General features: G+C 54.6%; 1 protein-coding gene across 2 annotated transcripts in view; it reads left to right on the top strand.

The window, feature by feature from the left end:
* The first annotated feature begins 6,270 nt into the window (after positions 1-6,270).
* The window catches only part of SYT10 (synaptotagmin 10), a 35,033-nt gene continuing 19,128 nt past the window's right edge, over positions 6,271-22,175 (top strand). For both annotated transcript variants that reach the window (XM_060194627.1, XM_007531754.3), the window contains exons 1-2: positions 6,271-6,537; positions 20,702-21,050. In XM_060194627.1, coding sequence (XP_060050610.1) covers positions 6,387-6,537; positions 20,702-21,050 — 500 coding nt within the window. In that variant the 5' untranslated portion in view covers positions 6,271-6,386. The remainder of the gene's footprint in view (positions 6,538-20,701; positions 21,051-22,175) is intronic.

Raw genomic sequence — 22,175 nt, 5'->3', positions numbered from 1 at the left:
TCTCTGTCCTACCAAATACAATGGAGGGGGGACAAATGGCTGCCAGGAGCCACTGAGCCCAGGGATGACCTTGGAGGCCAAGAAGAGACAACTACAGACCTGCTGGTGAGCAGAGATGCAGACACCCTCTGCCAAATGCTGGCAAAACCAAATCCACACATTCAACATCACATCCCAGACGGGGGGGGGGGGGGGGGGGGGCTTATTCCAGGAATACCAAAGTAGTTCAGTGCCTCTAGCTCAAGACACCAGCCAAGCGCAGTGTGAAATCACCTCTGTCAATGCAGAGAAAGCACCGGTGTGACTCAAGTCTCCTTCAGATAAGAGGCTACTACGTCCTGGGGTCAGAGGGGGCACTTCAACACGCAGGAAACCCATCATGATCTCGCTCAGGGCGGGGGGGAGGGGGACAGCAGGCTGGAAGCCTGTTCTCAAAATCCAAGAAGCTGGCAAGAACATCGAGCCTCAGTGCTATCATCCTGGCCAGAACCACTGAACTCTAAATTTAGAGACATTCAAGAAATCCATCGGGAAGAAAGTAAAACTATCGCAATCTGGGGCCAGGTGGCGGTGCACCTGGTTAAGTGCTCACATTACAGTGCCCAAGGACCTGGGTTCAAGTCCCTGGTCCCCACCTGCAGGGGAAAATCTTCATAAGCGGTGAAGCAGGGCTACAGGTGTCTCTCTCTCTCTCCCTCTCCATCTCCTCACCCCTCTCAATTTCTGTCTCTATCCAGTGAAAAAACAGAAAACTATCCTAATCTGTAAAGAACATGGTGATATGCACAGAAACAGAACAAAAAAAAAATCAGAGTTCTATTTGGAGTTACAAAAGAGTTCTAATGGCACAAACTATCATGAGATAAAAGGAGAAATGTGGAGATACCGTGCTCACCAACTTCAGACTACATCATGTGCTAGTGATCAAAAACAACATAGTACTAGAATACACATAGGTCCGCAGGTAAGTGGGACAGAACTGACAGCCCGAGAGTAAGCCTGCACATCTCTGGACAAGGAGCCAGGATTGTGCAATGCATAGGGGGTCTTCATGACATGGTGGTGGGGAGACTTACAGGCATACGCACTGGAGCGGAAATGGAGTCACTGTCTTACACTTCGCACAAAATTTGTTTGAAAAGGATTGAAGACTGGTATAAGAGCTGAAGCCACAAAATATACAGAGGAAAGCTGGAGTGATGTCCTCCCTAAAATGGGCCTTTCCCATGTTTTGAGGTCTCAGTTCCAATGACAAGGAAAAAAAGAAAGTCAATAAAATAAACTGGATTATATCCAACTGAAAATAAAAATCAGTCAAACCAGATCCAGCTTTCTAGTCTTATTCCCAATTCTGTGACACCATCTCACCAGACAATACCTTTAGCCCACCTGCATATTAGCTGTCGGGCTTAGGCAAAAATTAGTAAAGTCATGGGCCCCCTAGGAATATATCTAACATAGACCTACGAGCCTTTTCCAAAATGGAGATCCCAAATCTCATCTTCTATATTCTTTCTGATTAGTCAATAATTTGTTATTTTTTATATCTTAACTTTTTCAGCCACCAAGTTGCATGATGCCAACCTTATTTCCCTGGGCAGATGACCCCACCAATGTATCCTGGAACCCCACCTCTCCAGAGGCCTGCCCCACTAGGGAAAGACAGAAACAGGTTGGAAGTATAGATCCACCTGTCAATGTCTATGTCCAGTGGAGAAGCAATTACAGAAGCCAGCCCTTCCACCTTCTGCACTCCATAATGATCCTGGGTCCATACTCCCAGAGGGATAAATAATAGGGAAGCTTCCAATGGAGGGGATGGAATGCAGAACTCTGGTGGTGGAAACTGTGTGGAATTGTACCCTTCTTATCCTATGGTCTTGTCAATCATTATTAAATTAAAAAAAAGTCAAACACCTGTGAGGGTGGGGAGACAGCAGCAGACTCTCCTGCCTTAGGCTCCAAGCCCCCAGGTTCAGTCCCCTGCACTATCATCAGCCAGAGCTGAGCAGGGTTCTTGGGAAATAATAATAATAATAATAATAATAATAATAATAATAATAATAATAATGAGGCGGCCAGGGAAATAGCATAATGGTTCTGCAAAAGACTCTCCTGCCTGAAGCTCTGAGGTCCCAGGTTTAATCCCCAGCCCCATCACCAGCCAGAACTCAGCAGGGCTCTGGTATCTCTCTCTGTATCCCCCCTCAAATAAAATAAATAAAATATTCTTCAAAAGAAATAGAAACAATAATTTTAAAAAGGCATCCCACATCGTGGGAAAAAAATATCTGTAAACCATATGCCAACAGGTTCTGACTTAACATACACAGAAGACTCAGAAGCCAAGAGCAAAACATTCAGAATGAAAATGGGCACAGGACGTGAACAGACATCTCCAGAGAAGACAAGCTGGTGGCCCAGCCTGGGCCGGGGACAAGGGGCCAGCTCTCACCTGGCCTGCACCTGTGAGAAGGGCCGCTCCCCAACAGCAGAGTCGGCAGGCACTGGGGGCTGGGAGCCCTCCTGTGTGCTGGTGGGGGAGTGACCAGTGCATAGGTGGGGACAAAAGGACAGGGACTCTGAGAACACAACTGCATATGGCTCCATTACCTTATGGAATCCCAAGACAGATACAGACAGATATCATCCACAGCCTGGTGCCGATGGCAACGCTATTCCCAATGACCGAATGCTGGGATGCACCTGGGAGCCCACCCGCAGAGATGTGAGTGGAATGCATGTCAGCTGTGAACAGAGACCAGCCCCTGCCATTCAGAGATGTAGGTGGGTCTAGAAGAGGGAGAGAGAGCACACCCTCTGGCTTCACCCACACGTGCATATATCCAACAATCCCAGTGGGTGGACCATAAGACAGTGAGATTTTGGACTAGAAGATGAGTCAGTGGTCACCACGAATGATGGCAGGAGGGGATGAGAGGGTCAGATGCCATCAGACACACAAGTGACATCGCCCACGGTAGAAGGCAGGGCCACTTGACAACTGAAGAGAGTTGCTTCAGTGCAGAAGTGTGAGGCAGCCTTTCAGCTCACAGCTGATGACATCTGCTGTGCAACTCAGGCATCCAAGTTCGACATCCTCGAGGAAACACTCACAAAAGACATGTCTCTGATATCTGATTACTGTAAAAAATGGCGACTAATCCCTAGCACTGCAAAAACGGTATCATCCGTTTTCCATCTACTCCATGCCTCAGCCTCGCGTGAGCTTAATGTGCAGCTTGACGATACGAGAATCCAGCATGAAGCCCAGCCAGTCTATCTTGGTGTTACTCTCGATCGCACTCTGTCATTTCACGAACATCTCATAAAAACTGCAGCAAAGGTGGGCGCGAGGAATAACATCATTGCAAGACTGGCCAGCTCCTCATGGGGCGCGAGCGCTTCCACACTACGATCATCCTCTCTGGCATTATGCTATTCCACTGCAGAATACTGTGCCCCAGTATGGTTCCGTAGCCCCCATGTCCACTTGGTCGATTCCAAATTATATTCCTCCATGAGGATAATTTCTGGAACCATCCGTTCCACCCCGGTTCCATGGCTGCCAGTTCTTAGCAACATCGCCCCGCCAGATATTCGTCGGGATGCGGCATCATCTAAGTTCATTTCCCACGTCTACGCTCGACCGGACCTGCCAATATACGCGGATATCTTCGCCCACCCTGTCCAACGCTTGACGTCTCGTCACCCAATCTGGTCTCCTACGCCTACACTGAACTTCTCTGTTCCAGACTCTTGGAAACAGAGCTGGCAGTCAGCTGAGGTAAAGAACAAACACCTCATCACAGACCCCTGCAAGCGTCAACCCGGCTTTGACCTAGCACATTATGATTGGGCCCTCCTCAATCGCTTTCGAACAGGCCATGGCTGGTGCGCCACTATGTTCCATCGCTGGGGAGCCAGAGACAACTCGAACTGCCCCTGCGGCTACAGACAGACTATGACCCACATAGTCAACGACTGCCACCTCTCCAGATTCAAAGGAGGTCTCGAAACTTTACATCAGGCTCAACCTGATGCTGTTGACTGGCTACCAAAGAAGGGCAAACGCTAGAAGAAGAAGCTCACAGTGATAAGCCGGCACCGGGTGAAAGGCAGGGTGTCCTGGAACCCCACCTCCCCAGAGCCCTGCCTCACTAGGGAAAGACAGAAACAGGCTAGAGGTGTAGACCCACCTGCCAGTGCCCATGTCCAACAGAGAAGCAATTACAGAAGCCCCATAAAGAATTTTGGTCCATGCTCCCAGAGGGATAGAGAATAGGGAAACCTCCAATGGAGGGGATGGGACATGGAACTCTGGTGGTAGGAACTATATGGAATTGTACCCCTGCTATCTTACAATCTTGTTAATCATTATCAAACCACTAACAAAAATTAAAATAAGTGAATAAACAAAAAGCAAGGCATGTCTTTTAAGGTGTTGACATCTTTTGTGAACAAGGCTACCAAGAAGAGAATATTCCTCTCTCAGGAAGTCCATGGGACAGGAATTCCCTTCCTGAAGACACAGAGGCAAGTGCCTGGGGATGGAGTCAGCGTCTCGAGCTGCCCACATGCACCCTGTGTTTTAGAAGGCGGTGCCCTGCGCTACTGCAAGAGGATTTAGGACAGACAGGGTTTTCACTGGGTGCCAGTTGCACCTTCCTGCAAAGTGGGCAGTGTTGTCTTTGTCTTCCCGCTGTCACTCAGTGTCTACATTTACTGCCAGGCTTGTGTTACTGGAAACAGTTGGCAAAACAATGCTATGTTGTGTGAATTTCGGAAACTCTCCCGTCTTACCCTTCAGCTCTGAATGAATGCCCTTGTGCCGGGCTGGGCTAGCTTCACCGGCAGTAGAGAGACGGCCAAGGACTCACGGCTGAGCTGGGAAGCAGTATCTTGTTTATTAATCAGATACATTGCCTTTTATGCATCTCTTCACCGGAAGTGACAAGGGAAAGGAAATGACTAGGAGAGGGGGTGGAGCAAAAAAGAGCGCTAACAGAATACAGAAAGCTTCCATCTAACCAGTGGGGATTAAACCAATATCCTGCAGGCAGGGCAGGACCCAGGTAAAACAGTGATTATGTAAATAGACCACATCGTAAGTAATGCAACAGAAGGGGTCTTAGAAGCAGAATTTAGAAGCATAACAACACCCTTGGGTGCCATTTCCACTGGTTTCCCCCCAAACTCCTGCCTGAGCAGTGCAAAGCCACGGAGAAAGACTGGCTTGATCTGGCTGCTAATGAGCCGGGAGACGTCCACAAAACAAAGCCAAACATCCAAACCTCATGGCGCTTTACAGGGAGAGCACACAGAGGCCAGACAGGTGCCTACAGAAAGGACAGTGGCTGGGGGCGGGGGCATGGTGGGAGGGAAGGGCTCAGCCACCACCTTGGCAGCTACCAGAAGTTTCCTCAGTCACAGTTGACAGCAACTGGGGGCGCGCGGGGGGGGGGGGGGGGCAACAGGCCTCTGCGTCCATAGGTGGGGTGGAGACAGATCTTGGTGGGCAGTGCCAGGATGCCTGGGGTGCTTACTAGGCCCTCCTGCATGTCTGTGTGGGGGGGGGGCGGATGGCTCAGCATGTCACTCCCAACACCATTCGTTCTGGAAGGTGAGATGTCCATCTGACCTGTCCCCAACCCCAGCAGTGAGCACAAAACACAGCCTGGAGGGAGCCTGCAGTCCCTTCTGTCTTTCACCCACAACAGAAATAGTCCTGGTTCTGCCAACTGTCCCGTGAATCAGGCCAAAATGATTCAACTAATGAAGGCTTAACCCCCTCCCTCCCCCCTGCGCCTCCTATTTATAGAAAGCTCCAGGTCCTGATGGGAGAACCAGTGATAGAGGGTCTGCCTGCTTACAGGACTTGCCTTCTACCCCTGTGCCCCTCACCCAGAGGCCGGGTCAGAGGGCCCTGGAAGCGGGGTCCCCCCCACCTAGCAGGAGAGCAGCCCTGTACCCCGTGATCCTCTGGCCAGCACCAGGTGGCCAAGCACCTGTAACCCGGGCCAGGGGAAAGCGCCAGCAGGAACACAGTGAAGCATGAGGCACCCCTGGGTGAACGCTGCCTGCAAACCCGCCACAGTCGTGTGCATGGCACTGTGTGTGAACACGGGGTTCCCGGCTGACCTCTTCACACGTGTGGCCTGGGCAGCGCCCCTCCGGGAAGGTGCGGGGAGGGGAGGGGACTAGGAGGGGACAGGAGGAGGGGAAGCACAGGGAGGGAGGGGAGGGGAGGGGAGGGGACAAGGAGGAGGTGCAGGGGAGGGGCTTCCCGCTGGCGTGGGCGGGCAGTGACTGGCGCAGGCTTCCCGCTCCCCGGCTCCGCTGGTGGCTCTGGCGGCGGGATGGCTTAAGCTGAGGCGCGGCCGGCCATGGGCGCGCGGCGGGAGGACGGGGTGAGCGGGCTGTGCCAGAAAGCACTGCGCATCGTGTCGGAGCTGTGCTTCGCGGGCCAGGTGGAGTGGGACCAGTGTTCCGGCATCTTCCCGCCCGACCGCGGCGCCCAGGGCGGCACCGGCTCCGGTGAGCCCCACCTACCTCTGCTGCTCGCGGGCTCCGCTCTATTCAGGCTCCCCGCTCCCCGCGCGGCTCCGGGCTCTGGTTCCCAGCGTAGGCGCCCGGGCCCGGCTTCTGGGTTCTGGGTCTGGCTCTCCGGCTCGGGCTCCCTGGTGCTGCTCCCAGATTCTGGGTCCGGGCTGCTGGACTTCCCACGCGCGGCTCCTGCCTCTGGGGCCCAACTCCGGCTCCCCGTTTCTGCTCCCGACTCCCCTGCTCAGGCTCTCGGGTCCTAACTTGACTCCGGCGTGGCTCCTCGGCTGCGCGTCTCTGCTCCACGACTCCTGGCTCCGAGCACAGGGCTCACGGGCTCTGCGTGGGGAGGGGGAGCGGAGTTTAAGTGGAGTCGCTAGCATGGTCCGAGGCTCTCAGCGCAGCTGCAACCTGTGGAGCCCTTGACAGCCCCTGCGCAGCTGTTCTGGCTCCAGGCCCGGAGGGGCTCCCGCTCCCCCTGCCCTAGAGCCCAGGCCCGGCCCGGGCCAGCATCCCAGAGCCGCGTGCCCCGGCTGCTTTGTGGGGGCCGAGGGGAGGGACCCTGGGATTCACAGGGTGTGTGTGTATGTGTGTGTGTGTGTGGGGGTGTTCCCTTCTGCCTGGAGCGGGGTGACTAGAGTGGGTGCAGAATTTTCTCTCCGCTCAACGGGGATGGGGGGTGGGGCGTTGAGCCCCCCAGCCCCAGCTGAGCCACGTGGTCCGCAGAGCTCTACCTTGGAGCCTGGGCAGATGGGGGCTGGGTACCCCATTCCCGTCACTGTCGGGGTCCTTTCAGCTGGCCCCTTGGCATTCAGGGTCCCCAAGGTGACAGGCGAGGGCACAGTGATCCAGGCTGCTGAGAGTGGTGTGCGGGTCAGTTGCATCCAGCGTAGCAGCTGTAGCCGCCTGGAGAACAGGGACCGGGCAGGTGGGGGCGGTGGCACTCTGCTGGGGGATGAGGGGGTGAAAACTGCACCCCAAGGTGGCCACAGCACTTCCTGGCCTGGGGAGCTGCGGGACACTCAGATTATTGTGACCTGGGTCCTCCAAAATGTCCACCAGCCCCTGCTAGAGAGAGTGGAGTGATGGAGGCCCAGGATGCACCCCACACCCTGGGGGCTCCCAGCATCACAGGGAGGGGGTGTGTGTGAGGTGGGTGGCAGCCCCCGGGGCATCAGAGGGGAAGCTGGTGCATGCTGGTGCCTTTCCCCAGGAGACTACCACCATCCAGGTGTGGCAGAGCAGCTGCCACCTGAGCTGGCCCTTCACCCTGGCAGGCTCACACTTCCCATCTGAAGCACTGCAGCCACTAAGGGGAAGCCAGCAGACCTGGGCAGCATGGGAGTCAGGAGCAGCAGGCTTCTGTGACAGGGATTCATGTAGCCAGCCCGCCTGCCTCCTGCTGCCAGGCCTGTCACTGCAGCTTGGGGCCTGAGCCATGGAGCTTCTTCTCAGAAGCCAATTATTTTTAAGAGACCAAGAGTGAAGAGGTAGAGAGAGACACCTGTAGCCCAGCTTCTCAGTTAGTGAAGCTTTCCCCCTGCAGATGGGGACCGAGGGCTTGAACCCGGGTGCTTGCATACTGTGATATGGGATTCTACCAGGTGAGCCGCTGCCCAGGCCTGAGTTCCTGTTATTTAAAACAGATGTTCTTAGGGCCAGGAAGATAGCGCAGTATGAAAGCACAGGACTTGCATGCCTGAGCACCAGAGGTTTATGGCTCATTCCCTTATGCGACATGTGCCGGAGCTGAGCAATGCTGTGGTCTCTCCTCTGTCTCCCGTCTCTATCTCTCCCTGTCTCCCCATCTCTCCCTGCCTCTCAGCTTCCTCTCTCTCTGTCTCCTAGTGTTCTCTCTCTCCCCCCCCTCTCTCTCTCTCTCTCCCTGTCCCTCTCCAAGTCTCTAGTCTCCCTCTATCTCTCCATCTCTTTCCCAGTCTCCACTCTTCCTCTCTTTCTCTCCCTGTCTCTCTCCAATTCTCCAGTCTCCCTCTCTCTCCCTGTCCCTCTCTGTCTCCAGTCTCTCTCTCCCCCTGACTGACCCTCTCCCAATCTCCACTCTCCCTCTCTCTCTGTCTCTCTCCCAGTCTCCAGTCTCCCCTTTTCTCTCCCTGCCCCTCTCCCAGTCTCCAGTCTCCCTCTCTCTCTTCCCTGTCTCTCTCCCAGTCTCTAGTCTCCCTCTTTCTCTCCCTGTCTCCAGTCTTCCTCTCTCTCTCCTTGTCCTCTTCCAATATCCAGTCTCCCTCTCTCTCTCTCCCTGTCATCCCCCAGTCTTGTCTCCCTCCCTCCCCCAGTCTCCAGTCTCCCTCTCTCATTCTCCCTGTCTCTCTCCTAGTCTCTAGTCTCTCTCTTCTTATCTCTTTTCCAGTCTCCAGTCTTCCTCTCTCTCTGTCCCTCTCCCAGTCTCTAGTCTCCCTCTCTCTCTCCATCTCTCTTCCTGTCTCTAGTCTCTCTCCCCATCTCTCTCCCAGTCTCCCTCTCTCTCCCTGTCTCTCTCCCAGTCTCTAGTCTCCCTGTCTCTCTCCCAGTCTCTCTCTCTCCCTGTCTCTTTCCCAGTCTCCAGTCTCCCTCTCTCTCCCTGTCTCTCTCCCAGTCTCCCTCTCTCTCCCTGTCTCTCTCCCAGTCTTCAGTCTCCCTCTTTCTCCCAGTCTCCCTCTCTCTCCCAGTCTCCTGTCTCTCTTCCTGTGTCTCCTAGTCTCCCGTCTCCCTGTCTCTGTCTCCCTCACCCATCTCCACATATACACCCATGTCTCCTGACAGTGTGGTTAGGCCAGATGTCCTGAGGGGTGCACTTGCTGCAGGTCCCCAGCTGTGCCTGAGCAGGGACCCTCCCATTCACAGTCTCAGGAGGAGCTGGGTACTGGAGGGCCCAGGCTCTGAGTGGACAGGCCTGTTCAGGCTGGCCTTCCAGGCCTGGGGGTGGCAGAGCTGAGCGTTACATCCCCCCTGGGGGGTAGGGTGGGGAGAGGGATCTTAGTGGCTTGAAGCTGTGCTACTGAAAGGGAAGGGTGGGGGGTTCAGAAGACACTGGCCTGCCTGGGGGGCACTTTCCTCCCCAGCACAGCAGCTGGGGGTTACTGACAGGACAGGCTGTGGGGCCAGGCCTGCTGCTGCCAGTCCCACTCAGTTGAGCCCACTGGACCCTCTGACTCATGGCATGGGGCCGTGCTGGGCTTGCCAGGCTTGCTGGGCTTCACCACTGGCTGTGTCCCTTCCCTCGAACACCTCACTGCCTGCCTAGCCACCAAGTCCACCTCCTTGCTTGAGCTTAATGCCAGAATTATCCCAGTTGTGAATACTTGAGGATGACAGGGAACCACGTCTCAGCCTCTGAAGTTCTCTCTCAGATACACTGTGACTGTGACGGGATATTCCTCATAGCTATGAATTCCGTCTGGTCTGGTTTAGGTCTCTTTTTCCCAGGAGACTGAAAGGCAGGGCTAGAAATCACACAGTGATCTTCCACATGCCCTGCAAAGCAGCACATGGCCCCAGCAAGCTGTGCAGCTGACCTTGGTCAGCCTTCCACACTGCACCACATTCATGTGCATAACAGGGCTTAGTTCCCCCCCCCCCCCCCAGGGCCACACTGCTACAACCCACGGGCTTGCCCTGGCTTCCATGTGCATCTCTCAGATAGTCAGCTCACCACGGGCCTCACTTCCTATCGAGTCGAAACTTCTAAAATAAAAGCGCAAAGTTCCTATAAGTCAGACTTGCCTCATTCTTAGTGTGGACATGGTGGGGATGAGGAGAACGTCCTTGAGGTGACTGAGAAAGACAACTGGCATGGCCACTGTTCTGGCCTGGCTCTCTTCTGAGGGACAGGTGTCCTGGCTGTCGAAGGGACCGGGACAGATCAGCAGGGATTTCTCTAGAGACACAAAGCAAGGATTGTGTCACTGGCTTGGGGATACTGTCTGCACCCCTCACCCTTTGTTTCACCTATTCCAGTGATGGTATAAAGAAAATCAGAATGTTTTCCCATGAGGCTAGGGGTGGGGTGGGTGAAGCGTCCCCTTGGCCAGGGGATCCACTACTTTTAGTCTTGTTTGAGGGGGCCATCCCCCTGTCAGTCTATAAGGTATGGGTGTGCTCTCACTTGGAAAGACCCCTGTTTTCAAAGGCCAGGGTGGGCTCAGCAAACATCTCTCTTCCGTAGCTCTGAGACATCAGTTTTGTGACAGGATTGCTTTTGTCTGTGTGTGTATGTATGTGTGTGTGAGAGAGAGAGAGGTGGGGGGGGGGAGGGAGAGAAGGAAGGGGAGGAGGAGGATCAGGAGGAGGAAGGAGAGAAGAAAGATTTGTGTTTATCAACTGGATTTCAGAAAGCTGATTCTAACACATATTTGATTTATATAGTTCCTAGCTGTCCATTTCACACAAATCCCGTTTTCTTGAGAACTAGTCATCCTTGTCATTTTGATTGATGGGAGAAAGTGATTATTTGGAATGCATCTGCGTTGCTTTACAAGCATTTTTGTTGTTGTTGTTTGGCACACAGTTCTGGCATAAAAACCAATATTTTCCTGTTTTAATCAATTTCCAATGCTAATTAAAATGACCTGTACCTTGAAACATTATTTTGTTCTGACAGATGTACATTCTGTCCCAGTAGTGATATCCACCCAACTCAGTGGACAATAAGCTCTCGAAGGCACTGGTCTGTCCACTGTCTGCTCCAGGGCCCAGAAGAAGCTGCAGTCCCCTCTCCAATCTCTTTTTTAAAAAACATTTATTTATTTATTATTGGACAGAGAAATTGAGAAGGGAGGGGGAGATAGAGAGGGTAAGAGACAGAGAAACACCTGCAATCCTGCTTCACCACTTGTGAAGTTTCCCCCTGCTGGTGGGGAATAGGGTCTTGAACCTGGGTCCTTGCACACTGTAATGTGTGTGCTTAACTAGGTATGACACCAAGTGGCCCCCTGTTTGTTTATTTATTATTGGATAGATACAGGGAGAAATGAGATGGGGAGAAGAGATAGGGAGAGACAGAGACACCTGCAGCCCTGCTTCACCGTTCATGAAGCTTTCCCCCTGCAGGTGGGACCTAGGGACTTGAACCGTTGCACACTGTAAAGTGTGTGCTTAGCCAGGTGTGTCACTGCCTGGCCCCCTATTTACTTATTTTTATCAGAGCACTGATCATCTGTGGCTGATGGTGGTATGGGGGATTGAGCCTGTGACTTTGGGGCCTCAGCCATGACAAAGCTCTTTGTAGAACCATTATGCTATCTCCTTCCACCCTCCCCTCTCTAATATCCATGGACAGTGCCCAATGGCTGAAAGAATTAACAATTTAATTACATTCCTGATCATCACAGTCCTTCTGAAAGCCAACCATGTGTCTTTCCCATCATGTCTCTGCTGTGTGACACAGTTTCCCTGAAGACAAGCACAGTCCCCAGTAATAACAGCAGGTGGGGTGGGGGGGGGCACTGCAAGCCAGGAATGCTGTGGTGAGGGTGACATACTTGCAGAGGCACCTGGATGGGCCCTGGCATCCACAGGCTGTCCTCAGTGTCTTCAGCCCCAGCCGGGGTTCAAGGGCTCCATCTGTATCATATAATAATAAGGGCACTGAATCTACTGAAACTCTAGAAGGGGGTAGATATTTAATAAGTCCATTTACAATAGGAAAAGCAAAGGCTGAGAAGACTGCCATTCGTATGTGACTTGCTGTTATCCCTTCCATCTGGAAGCAGACCTCACTGTGTGGCTTAGGAAACCAAAGCCAGGGAGTCAGCAGGTGGACTTGGGGCTGGAAGGGCCTGGGCCTCAACTGTACCCCAGGCTCTGCAGGGAGCAGGTGTGAGAGGAGGCCCACTGTGTGGTGCCACAGACAGGGGAGCAGAAGCTTCAAAGACAGGCAGGCTGGGAGGGGCCAGGACCCGTGTCCCATGCCGTCACAGCCCCACACTGCTGGAGCTCAGGCTCTCTTTCCGGAGGTTTGGCATCATCCTCTGCATGTGAGACACGCCTTCCTCCCACCTGAGCGTGAGCTGGCCTGTCGCCCAGGGTGCCGCCTGCCTTCTACCCATCCCACCGGGCCATGTGCAGTAGCTGACTGGCGGTGGGATCACCTCCAGGGGGGTTACCTCACAGGTGGTGAAGCAGGTGTCTGTCTTTCTCTCCCCCTCTCTGTCTTGCCCTCCTCTCTCCATTTCTTTTGTCCTATCCAACAACAGCAATGGCAACAAAAACAACAACAAGGGCAACAAAATGGGAAAAATGGCCTCCAGGAACAGTGGATTCGTAGTGCAGGCACTGAGCCCCAGTGATACCCCTGGATGCAAGACAGAAGAGTGCCACCCCACGGCTTCGGGTGTCTCACTTCCCTCCCAGTCTCGCCCACCTCAGGGGACTCGCAGCCTCTGCTCTTATCAAGTCCAGTGCTGTGAGGTGCAGAGGACAAAGTCCTACCATGCAGAGCTCCAGGAGGCAGGCAGAGAGGCCTAAGGAGTCAGCCTCCTGGAGAAAGGCTGTTGCGGGGCCAGGCACCCAGTTCAGTGCACATAGTCCTAAGCACAAGGACCTGTGCGAGGAGCCGGGTTTGAGCCCCCGACCCTCACCTGCAGCAAGAATACTTCACAGGCAGTGAAGCAGGTCTTCAGGTGTCTGTCTTTCTCTCTTCCTCCCTCCCTCTCTCTCTCTCTCTCTCCTTCTCTCTCAGTTTCTCTCTGTCCTGTCCAATAAAAAAGTACATAAATAAAATTTAAAAAATAAAAGGAAAAAATGGCTGCCAGGATCAGTGGATTTGTGGTGCTAGCATTGAGCCCCAGCGATAACCCTGGAAGCAAAAAAAAAGAAAGAAAAAAACAAGAAAGAATGACTGTGCTGGCTTCTCTGGTGCTAGTAGAGGGCCAGTCAGAGAGTGGACTCTGCAACCCTGTTCCTCCTAGCATGTCCCAACTCCCACCTTCCACCAGAGGCCAGTGGTGGCCACAGAGCACAGGCTTCTCGTGTCCAGCCGTAGCCACAGGAAGCAAAGGGTCCTGTGGGCATGTGTCCCAGGGACCCCTCCACCACCTTGGAATCTGCCACCAGGACTTCAAGGCGGGTGGAAAGGAGTGTGGGGGGTAGGCAGGAAGGGAAGGATGGCTGACACATCTGCTTCTCTCCTCAGGTGGATCCCTGGGTTCAGAGACTAGTTCTCAGCCCTTACCTTGGGAGGGCATCACCCTGTTAGGACCGGCGCCCACCTGCCAGGGCTGCAGAGTGACCTGGAACTACCTCATCTGGGGCTGTCAGCAGCCATAAGCCAGCAGGACACAGGGCACCTTTGGGCTGAGGAGCCAGCTAGCACCTCCTGCCCGCTGTGTCCATGCAGCTACAGCAGAAGCCCTGACCCCAGGGGTGCTGCTTCACCAAGCAGCTGTGCACTGGGTCTGCGGGGACACTCTGTGGCCAACCCACAGTCCCGGGGCCTCAAGTTCACGCATACCCATGGGATCTAAGATGCCAGGATGGGCAGGGGAAGGAAGGTGCACGCAGTGTGCGGGGTGGACTCTGACTCGAAGTCTTCTCACCACAGGGATCTCTGCTTACAGAGGGGCCGCTTTTGAAGCCTTATTATTCATGGAACTCTCTCTCTCTCTCTCTCTCTCTTTAAATTGCCTTCAGGGTTGTTGCTGGGGCTCGGTGCCATTTTCTACTGTATTGGATCAGACAGAGAGAAAAGGGGAGACAGACATCTGCAGCCCTGCTTCACCACTTGTGAAGTGTCCCCCTTGCAGAAGGGGAGCAGGGGCTGGAACCCAGATCCTTGTGTGGGTCCTTGCACTTAGTACCAAGTGTGCTTAACTGGGTGTACCACCACACGGTCCCCAGAAATAAAGGTCATCCTCACTGAGGCCGAAAAGGAAGAGCCACTCCGGTGGCTGGAAGCTGCAGCAACACCCCTGCTGGGTAAGTGTCCCCATCACGAGCTGGACTCGGGGACGCTGGTGGGGGTGTGAGCTGTCACCCATCCCCATTCCCTCTCCACAGGAATAGAATCCTGCTTCTGCCCAAGTGGGCGGCAGCACTGTGGCTTCACAGAGAGGAGCTTGGGACGGGCACCTCTAGCTGCCTGAGGGGGGAACAGCGGGCAGGTGGCCTGCAGTGTTGTGGCTCTTGAGCCAGAGGTCATGCCCCTGCCCTCCTCCCCATGTCACCCCTTCCAAGGGCCTGCCACCTTAGAAGGTGGAGACCTTGAGTGGGGAGGTGAGAGCAGCAAAGGTCGACCTACTCTCTGCTCTAGCTAGCTGATACTGGGGCCGCTCAGGGAGGAAAACAGAGCCAAGCTACCTGTCTAAGTCGCCATGGATCACCACCCAGATCAGAACCAGGCCCAGTGGCAACAGCAACACCAAGTGATCCAGCTTACCAGAGGGGTAGCTCTCCTGAGGACTGGGGTCCCCCTCCCTTCCTCTACAAAAAGCCCAGCCCTCTGTTTGTGCTCTGGCAATGAGGGGCAGGAGGCTTGGGGCCCCTGTGAACTAAGTTCTAAGTGCTCAGCTTGTCACAGGCAGTGCTGGGGGTCAGACCTGGGCCCTCAGGCAGTGAGCCCCGGCTCCACAACCAAGCTCTCTCTGGCCCCAGTTTCCACGGCGGCTTGGGAGGCCATGCTCCACACACTCGTGGAAGTACAGTCGTTGTTTGGAGAGGCACAGAAAGACCCAGTGAAGAGGCTGGCTGCGGGCCTGGGGGCTGTGAGGAGAGCTTTCCTGCGGGGCCTAGGGTGGCTGGGCAGAGGCTCACAGTGCCTGGATGCTGCAGGGTGAGTGAGAGGGCCTGGAGAACCCTACCCTGCTCTGCAAGCCTCACCCGGGGTGCCAGAGGTGGCCCATTGCTCTGACTCTTCTTCCTGTGAGTGGTCTTGTCTCCGTTCTCCCTTTATTCTGAGCTATTAAATCCCGAAAAGAGAATATGAGCTTCCGGAACCGAGTCTGAAACCTGGCGTGTGGATACACCAGCAGGCCTGCCTTGGTACCCGCCCCTGCCTTCCCAGGAAGCAGCAGCACGGTGCCCCCAGGGCGTTCTCTTTAAGAAAGCTGAGACACCAAGGACTGCGCAGGGCGGTTATGACTCTGGCCTTTGCAGGATGGCACGGCCCTCACCCCTGTCTCCACAGACCCCCTTACCACTTCCTTTCCTGCAGGAGCCAGGCCCACACACAGTCATGTGACGGTGAGCTGTGTGGTGCATTAGTGTTAGGCATCTAGACATCCCAGTCATCAGCCCAAAGTTCCTGTGTTCCCATCTCCTCGCTGGGAATGCCCAGCCCGTCAGCTGGCCTAGACTCCTGATGGGGTGAGACTAGCACCCAGGGTGCATCCACCCATGGCAGCTTCTCCTGAGGGACTCTCACACACAGACTGAGAAACTCCTCTGCTGCTCTGCCCCCCCCCCCACAGTATTTGGGAGTTTTGTTTTTTTTTTCCCATCAGATGGACAGGAATTTTAAACCAAGCAGATGAGTTGCCTTCTCTCTGTCTCCAGCTTTGAAACAACTCCGAGTTGGGGCTAAGTACTGGAGCTGCTCCAGAACATAATCCCCCCCCCGTAACTGGCAGCTGGCTGCATGGGCTGCTTCCAAGTGGACACGACACCCACAGAACGACACTCCTTCCTGTCAGCTCCCTGACCACCTGGCTGCACACAGGAAGGAGTGGCTGCCCTCACCCTGCCCAGCCCTGCCTGGTCCCCTGTGTTCCCGGGAGCCCCAGAACACATGGAAGCTCCCCACATCTCAGGAAAACTCCTCCACCTACTGCATGTTGTGCTTTCTCCTTCCCAGAGAGGACTGAGCTGCTCTCAGAACTCCTGTCCTCACCCCAATGCCGTTCACCTGGAGCACAGCTTCTCCTCTGAATTCACTTTAAAGTCCTCACCCAGTTAAGCGCGCACAGATCACCATGCTCAAAGACCGGGTTCGAGCCCTGGCTCCCCACCTGCAGGAAGGATGCTTCAGGAGCGGTGAAGCAGGTCTGCAGGCATTTATCATTCTCTCTCCCTTTCTATCTTCCCCTCCCCTCTCAATTTCTCTCTGTTTTGGCAAGTAAGAATAAAACAGAAGAAAAAAAGAAAATGGCCACCAGGAGCCATGGATTCGGCACTGAGATCTGCCCCAGCAATAACCCTGGAAACAAAAACAAACAAACACCTCACTAGAACTAACAGATAATTGTCAACCCTTTGCGCGCGGGGGTGGTGGTGGTGGGGAGGGGTTGGTCTCTTCTCTTCTGCCCAGGGAAACAGCTGAGCTGGCAGAGTGCAGGACTTGCAGGTGCTAGAGTGAGGTGCTGGCTTCTCTCTCTTCTTCTCGTGAGGCATCCTCTCTGCATTCTACAAAATAAGCAAATGAATCTTTTAAAAAAATGGGGCTGGGCATAGCTCTCACATCATCCACTGGGACTGGGTTCAGCCCTTGGGCCACTGTGTGGGAGGGAGCACATGTCTGAGGGAGGCTTCATGAGCCTGGAGCAGTGTTGGGTGTCTGCATGTCTGTCTTGCCCTTCCTGTCTCTCAGTCTCTTATCTAAAGAGAAGCAGAAGTGAGACTCTTGGGAGTGATGGAATCATGCCCCAGCAACAGACACTGAGGTGAAAAGTCTTCTAAAAAATAATATATTATTCTCCAAACTTCTTTTTCCTGCCAGGATTATCTCTGGGGCTTGGTGCTAGCACATAAAATCCATCACTCCTGGTGGCCATTTTTTCCTGTTGTTTTTCCTCTTCATTTCATAGGATGGAGAGAAACTGAGAAGGGAGGGGGAGATAGATAGAGAAAGAGAGAGAGAGACACCTACATCCCTGCTTTACTGCCCGTGAAGCTTCTCTCCTGCATGAAGCTTTCCTCCTGCAGGTGGGGACTGGAGGCTTATACCCGGGTCCTTGTGCATGGTGACATGTGCGCTCAACAGGTGTGCCACCACCTGCCTCCCTTCTCTAAACCCCTATGAAAACGTGGCCTGGCTTTTGGTATCTCTCCCTCCCTCCCTCCCTCCCTCCCTCCCTCCCTCCCTCCCTCCTTCCCTCCCTCCATCTGCCAGTGTTCAGGGCAGGCCCTGTGCCCTCTCAGTCCTTGGTCTTCTCCCTGTAAGCCTGGCTCCCTCAGCAGTGAGCATGCAGAGTTCCTGTCCTGTTCAGATTCCTGATGGAAGCGCTTCCCGCTCTCTGGAGTGGGCTCAGCAGAACCCAAGATGGGGCCTGCAGACTGAGGGGCAGAAGGGACCCACCTCTGTCCTCCCTGAGTCAGTGCTCCAGCCTCCACAGGCTCTGCACCCTCCACCCATCAGCCTGTCAGCTCTGGACCTGCAGCTCTTGTTCCCACCACTTCTCATGGGCATGAACCCTGACTTCTCACCTCTCCCTTCAGATGCTTCTCCCCAGCCTGGCTTTAGGTGTGGGACCCGCCCAGCAAGGGGGCCTCTGACTGCAAGTCTAACCACTACAGCCCTCAGTTGAGCCTGCTGCTAACACTACTTCTCTCTTTAATTTATTTCTCTTTTTTTAAGTTCATTTTGCTTTCTGCTTTTTTAAATCTTTACTTATTTTTTTTTTAAATTTATTTAAGGAGACATTAACAAAATCATAGGATGGGGGGGGTACAACTCTACACAATTCCTGCCATATCCCATCCCCTCCCCAATAGCTTTCCCATTCTCTATCCCTCTGGGAGCATGGACCCAGGGTCCTTGTGGGTTGCAGAAGGTGGAAGGTCTGGCTTCTGTAATTGCTTCCCTGCTGAACATGGGCGTTGACTGGTTGGTCCATACTCCCAGTCTGCCTCTCTCTTTCCCTAGTAGGGTGAGTCTCTGGGGAAGCGGAGCCCCAGGATGCATTGGTGGGGTCTTCAGTCCAGGGAAGCCTGGCCGGCATCCTGATGGCATCTTGAACCTAGTAGCTGAAAAATCTTTACTTATTTACTGAAGAGAGATAGCCAGAAATCAAGACGGGAGGAGGAGACAGGGAGGGAGAAAGACAGAGAGACACCTGCAGCCCTGCTTCATCACTTGAGAAGTTTTCCCCTGCAGGGGGCGACTGGGGGTTTGAACCTGGGTCCTTGCACACTGTAATATGTGCGCTCAACCAACTGTGCCATCACCCAGCTCCCCGATGCTACTTCTTTCTGTCTTTGCACTGAGTCCAAGCTCACAGGATCCCAGAGGCTGAATTACAATCATAAGAAACAATTAAAAAAAACAAAACAGACAAAAAAAAACCAGCATCATCTAGACCTTCCTGTCAAATACCTGCTTTTGTTTTCTTCAACACTTTTAACTGCAACTGCCAGTAGCATTAAAAAAATAGACATAACATAATAGGTTGGTTTTTTATTTTTATTTCCAGACAGGGTGGGGCTCTTGTGAGACCAATCTGTGTGTTTTTCCTGATGATGCCAAGAGAACAAGACGGCTCAGGCACACCCGGCCTGAGAAGTGGCTCACTTGTCTCCCCGGCTCTGGGGCACAGCTTCACGTCCCGGGGAAGCCAGAGTACTCTCCTCTCTGGGACAGCTTGCAGAGTCAGTCTCCCAGGACAGCTGTGGCGGCTTTACCTCTGGTGGCCTATGAGTGTGAGGACAGCAGCGTTAAGTTTTTTTTTTCCCCCGAACCCTGCTCAGCTCTGGCTGATGGTGGTGCTGGGGATTGAACCTGGGACTCTGCAGTATCAGGCAGGAGAGTCTCTCTACTATCTACCCCTGCCCTCAGAGGTGTTAATTCAAAGCAAGCATTAGCAAGTCCCCTCCCCAGAGCTTGAGCTTGGCTCCCCATGGGATCTGGACCCACAGTTTGGGCACCCACAAGCTTGCGCTGGCTCTGAGAGGGAAGGGGAGGGAGGGAAGCCGGCTTACCGATCAGCTTCCTGAGATGTCAGTGCTGACCTGGGCATGCGGGTCTCTGCTGGGTGCAGTTCGCTCCTCCCCTACCAAGTGCTGTGGGAAGTGGAGCTTCCCCTTCTGTTATGTATCTGCAACCCTCCCTCTGTCCACTCTACAGCTACCTCTCCCTCTTGTTTGAGGAGACTTAGCTAGTGGTCCAGGGTTCCTTGCACACATGGTCAATGTACCCGTTTCCTGGTGCGGGTCTCACTCCTATGATATAGGTATGTTCTAGAAAGTATATATTCTGTCTTTTTTTTTTTTTGCCTCCAGGGTTATTGCTGGGGTTTGGTGCCTGCACTATGAAACCACTGCTACTGATGGACATTTTATTATTTTTACTGGATAGGACAGAGAGAACTTGAGAGAGGAAGGGGAGATAGAGAGGGAGAGAGACAGCCGCAGACCTGCTTCATCACTTGTGAAGCCCCCCCCCCCGCAATTGGGGAGCCGGGGCTCAAACCTGGATCCTTGTGCAGGTTCTTGCACTTAGTACTAAGTGTGCTTAGTCAGGTGGGCTACCACCTGCCTCCCCTAATATCCACTGTCTACACAAATGTATACGCTCTCGGGTTCTCAGAACCTCAGTCACTGCCCACAGAGACTGCGGACAGGATGAAGTAATACAAAGCTCACAGAACCTACTGCAGAGCAGCAGAGCGCCTCCCTGCTGAAAGACGCCTGCTGAGGCCACCCACTGGAGCCCTTGGCAGGTGCCAGGCCATCTGGGAGGCAGGCAGGGCAGACATCCTGGGCACCCGTTTTTCAGGGCCTCTGTTCAGATGCTGAAGTTCCGGCCTGAGGCACAGCTAGGACACTTCCCTGGCGCCGCCACCCAGACTCAAGTAACAGGGAGACGTGGGGTCAGAGTGGTGGCAGGAGAGCAGGCTGCTCTGTTTGGGTGGTTGTGCTCTTTGCCCGCAGAGCTCGGCATCCCTCTATCTGCCCCACCTGCCCAGGGAAGGGGTGGGAGGGGAGGATGCCTCTGTTTTGCCGCTTGCTGCTATGGTGGCTGCCCCGGCCTCAGCCTCCAGGCCTCCAGGCCTCCAGGTGGCCTCTTGCAGGTGACACCCCTGTCATCTATCCCCTGGGTGGTTGGGGCCTCTCTCCCGGGGTGGGGTATCAGGAGCCTCTCCCTGGAAACCTGCAGGCAGGTGCTCCTAGAAGAATGTCCTGTGTCCTGGGAGTGGGGGCCTGCTGGCTGGCGGCTGGTCTCCCTTGTGTCCTGTGTCCTGTGTCCCAAGTCCCGAGTCCCATCCCGAGTGCTGTCTCCCTGCCATCCTTGCAGACGTGTCGGTCAGCCTGCTGGCAGTGGTGGTCAGCTTCTGTGGCCTGGCGCTGCTGGCTGTGTCACTGTTCGTTCTCTGGAAGCTGTGCCGGCCCTGCTGGAGGAGCAAGCCGTTAGCCCCCGGTGATGGCGGTGCGCCCCCGCCTGGCTGCAGTCCCCCCGAGGGGCCTGAGGCTGAGGAGAAGGAGGCAGCGAGGGAGCCCGAGCGGCCCAAGGCCCCCGAGCCTGCCATCAAGATCAGCCACACGTCGCCTGACATCCCGGCCGCGGTGCAGACGGCCCTCCGTGAGCACCTGGCCCGCCATGCCCGTGTGCAGAGGCAGACCACTGAGCCTACTGCCTCCTCGCGGTAAGAGTGCTGCCGTGCGTGTGTGTGCCTGCTGCGTGCGGACATGTTGCTGGCTTGTCTGTGTGTCTGTCTGTATGTGAACTGTATGTCTGTCTGTATGTGGGTGTGTCTGTGTGTCTTGTGTGCCTGTATCTGTGTGTCTGTCTGTGGTCATATATCTGTGTGTCTCTATTTGGACATGTCTGTGTGTCTGTCTGTATGTGGGCATGTCTGTGTGTCTGTCTTTGTGTCTGTCTCTGTGTGTTTGTGTATCTGTATGTCCATGTCTGTGTCTGTGTATCTGTGTCTGTCTGTATGTGGGCATGTCTGTTTGTATTTGGACGTAACTGTGTCTGTGTGTGTGCCTGTGTCTGTATGTCTGAGTACCTGTGTCTCTGTCTGTATGTGTGCATGTCTGTGTATCTATTTTTGTGTCTGGACGTATCTGCGTGCCCATGCCTGTGTCTGTGTGTCTCTGTGCTTGAGAGTTCACACACACAGTTCCTCAGAGCAAAGCTGTGGCAGGAAGAGAGAGATGAGGTGGTGAGGAAATGCAGGAGTGTGATGAGGTCCAGTGAGTAGAGAGCAGGGGCACAAACAGGACAGCTCACCTGCCTGGCAGGGTCTTAGCTCTGGCACCTGGTGCAGCTGTGGTGTGTGCCTGTATCCAGGGGCAAAGGCCTGGGCGGTAGGCACCGTGAATACCAGCCACAGACACCAAAGACAAACAGAGAGCCATTGGCCCCATGGCAGGAGACAGAGAGGATCAGGAGAGCAAGGCAGGGAGGAGGCCGGGCTCAGCAGCCAGGGGGATCTCTGCCAGCTGCTCAGGACATCTGGGGGGGGCAGGGTTCAAGGAGGACAGGGGTGTGCGGGGGGTCATAAAGCTGCAGGCAGCCTGGGCTGGTCCCCACTGAGGCTTCCCGGCAGGGCAGAGGCTACAGCCGGCAGGCAAATAAGTGTGCAAGCCAGGGCTGTGGGGGGTCAAGCTTGATTGGCCCCTGCAGGTCCTGGGTGTGTGACCCAGCTCTTGGGCCAGGGGCCTGACTCTCCACAGCTCAACACCTGCAGTGGCTGAGGTCGCTGGCCTGGGTGGCAGCCTGGCAAGCATGTGTATGGGAGGGTGGGCTGCAGGGCCCAGCACGG

Source organism: Erinaceus europaeus, chromosome 7, assembly GCF_950295315.1.
Source record: "Erinaceus europaeus chromosome 7, mEriEur2.1, whole genome shotgun sequence".
NCBI classification, from domain to species: domain Eukaryota; kingdom Metazoa; phylum Chordata; class Mammalia; order Eulipotyphla; family Erinaceidae; genus Erinaceus; species Erinaceus europaeus.
This window is presented reverse-complemented; position numbering and strand designations above follow the sequence as displayed.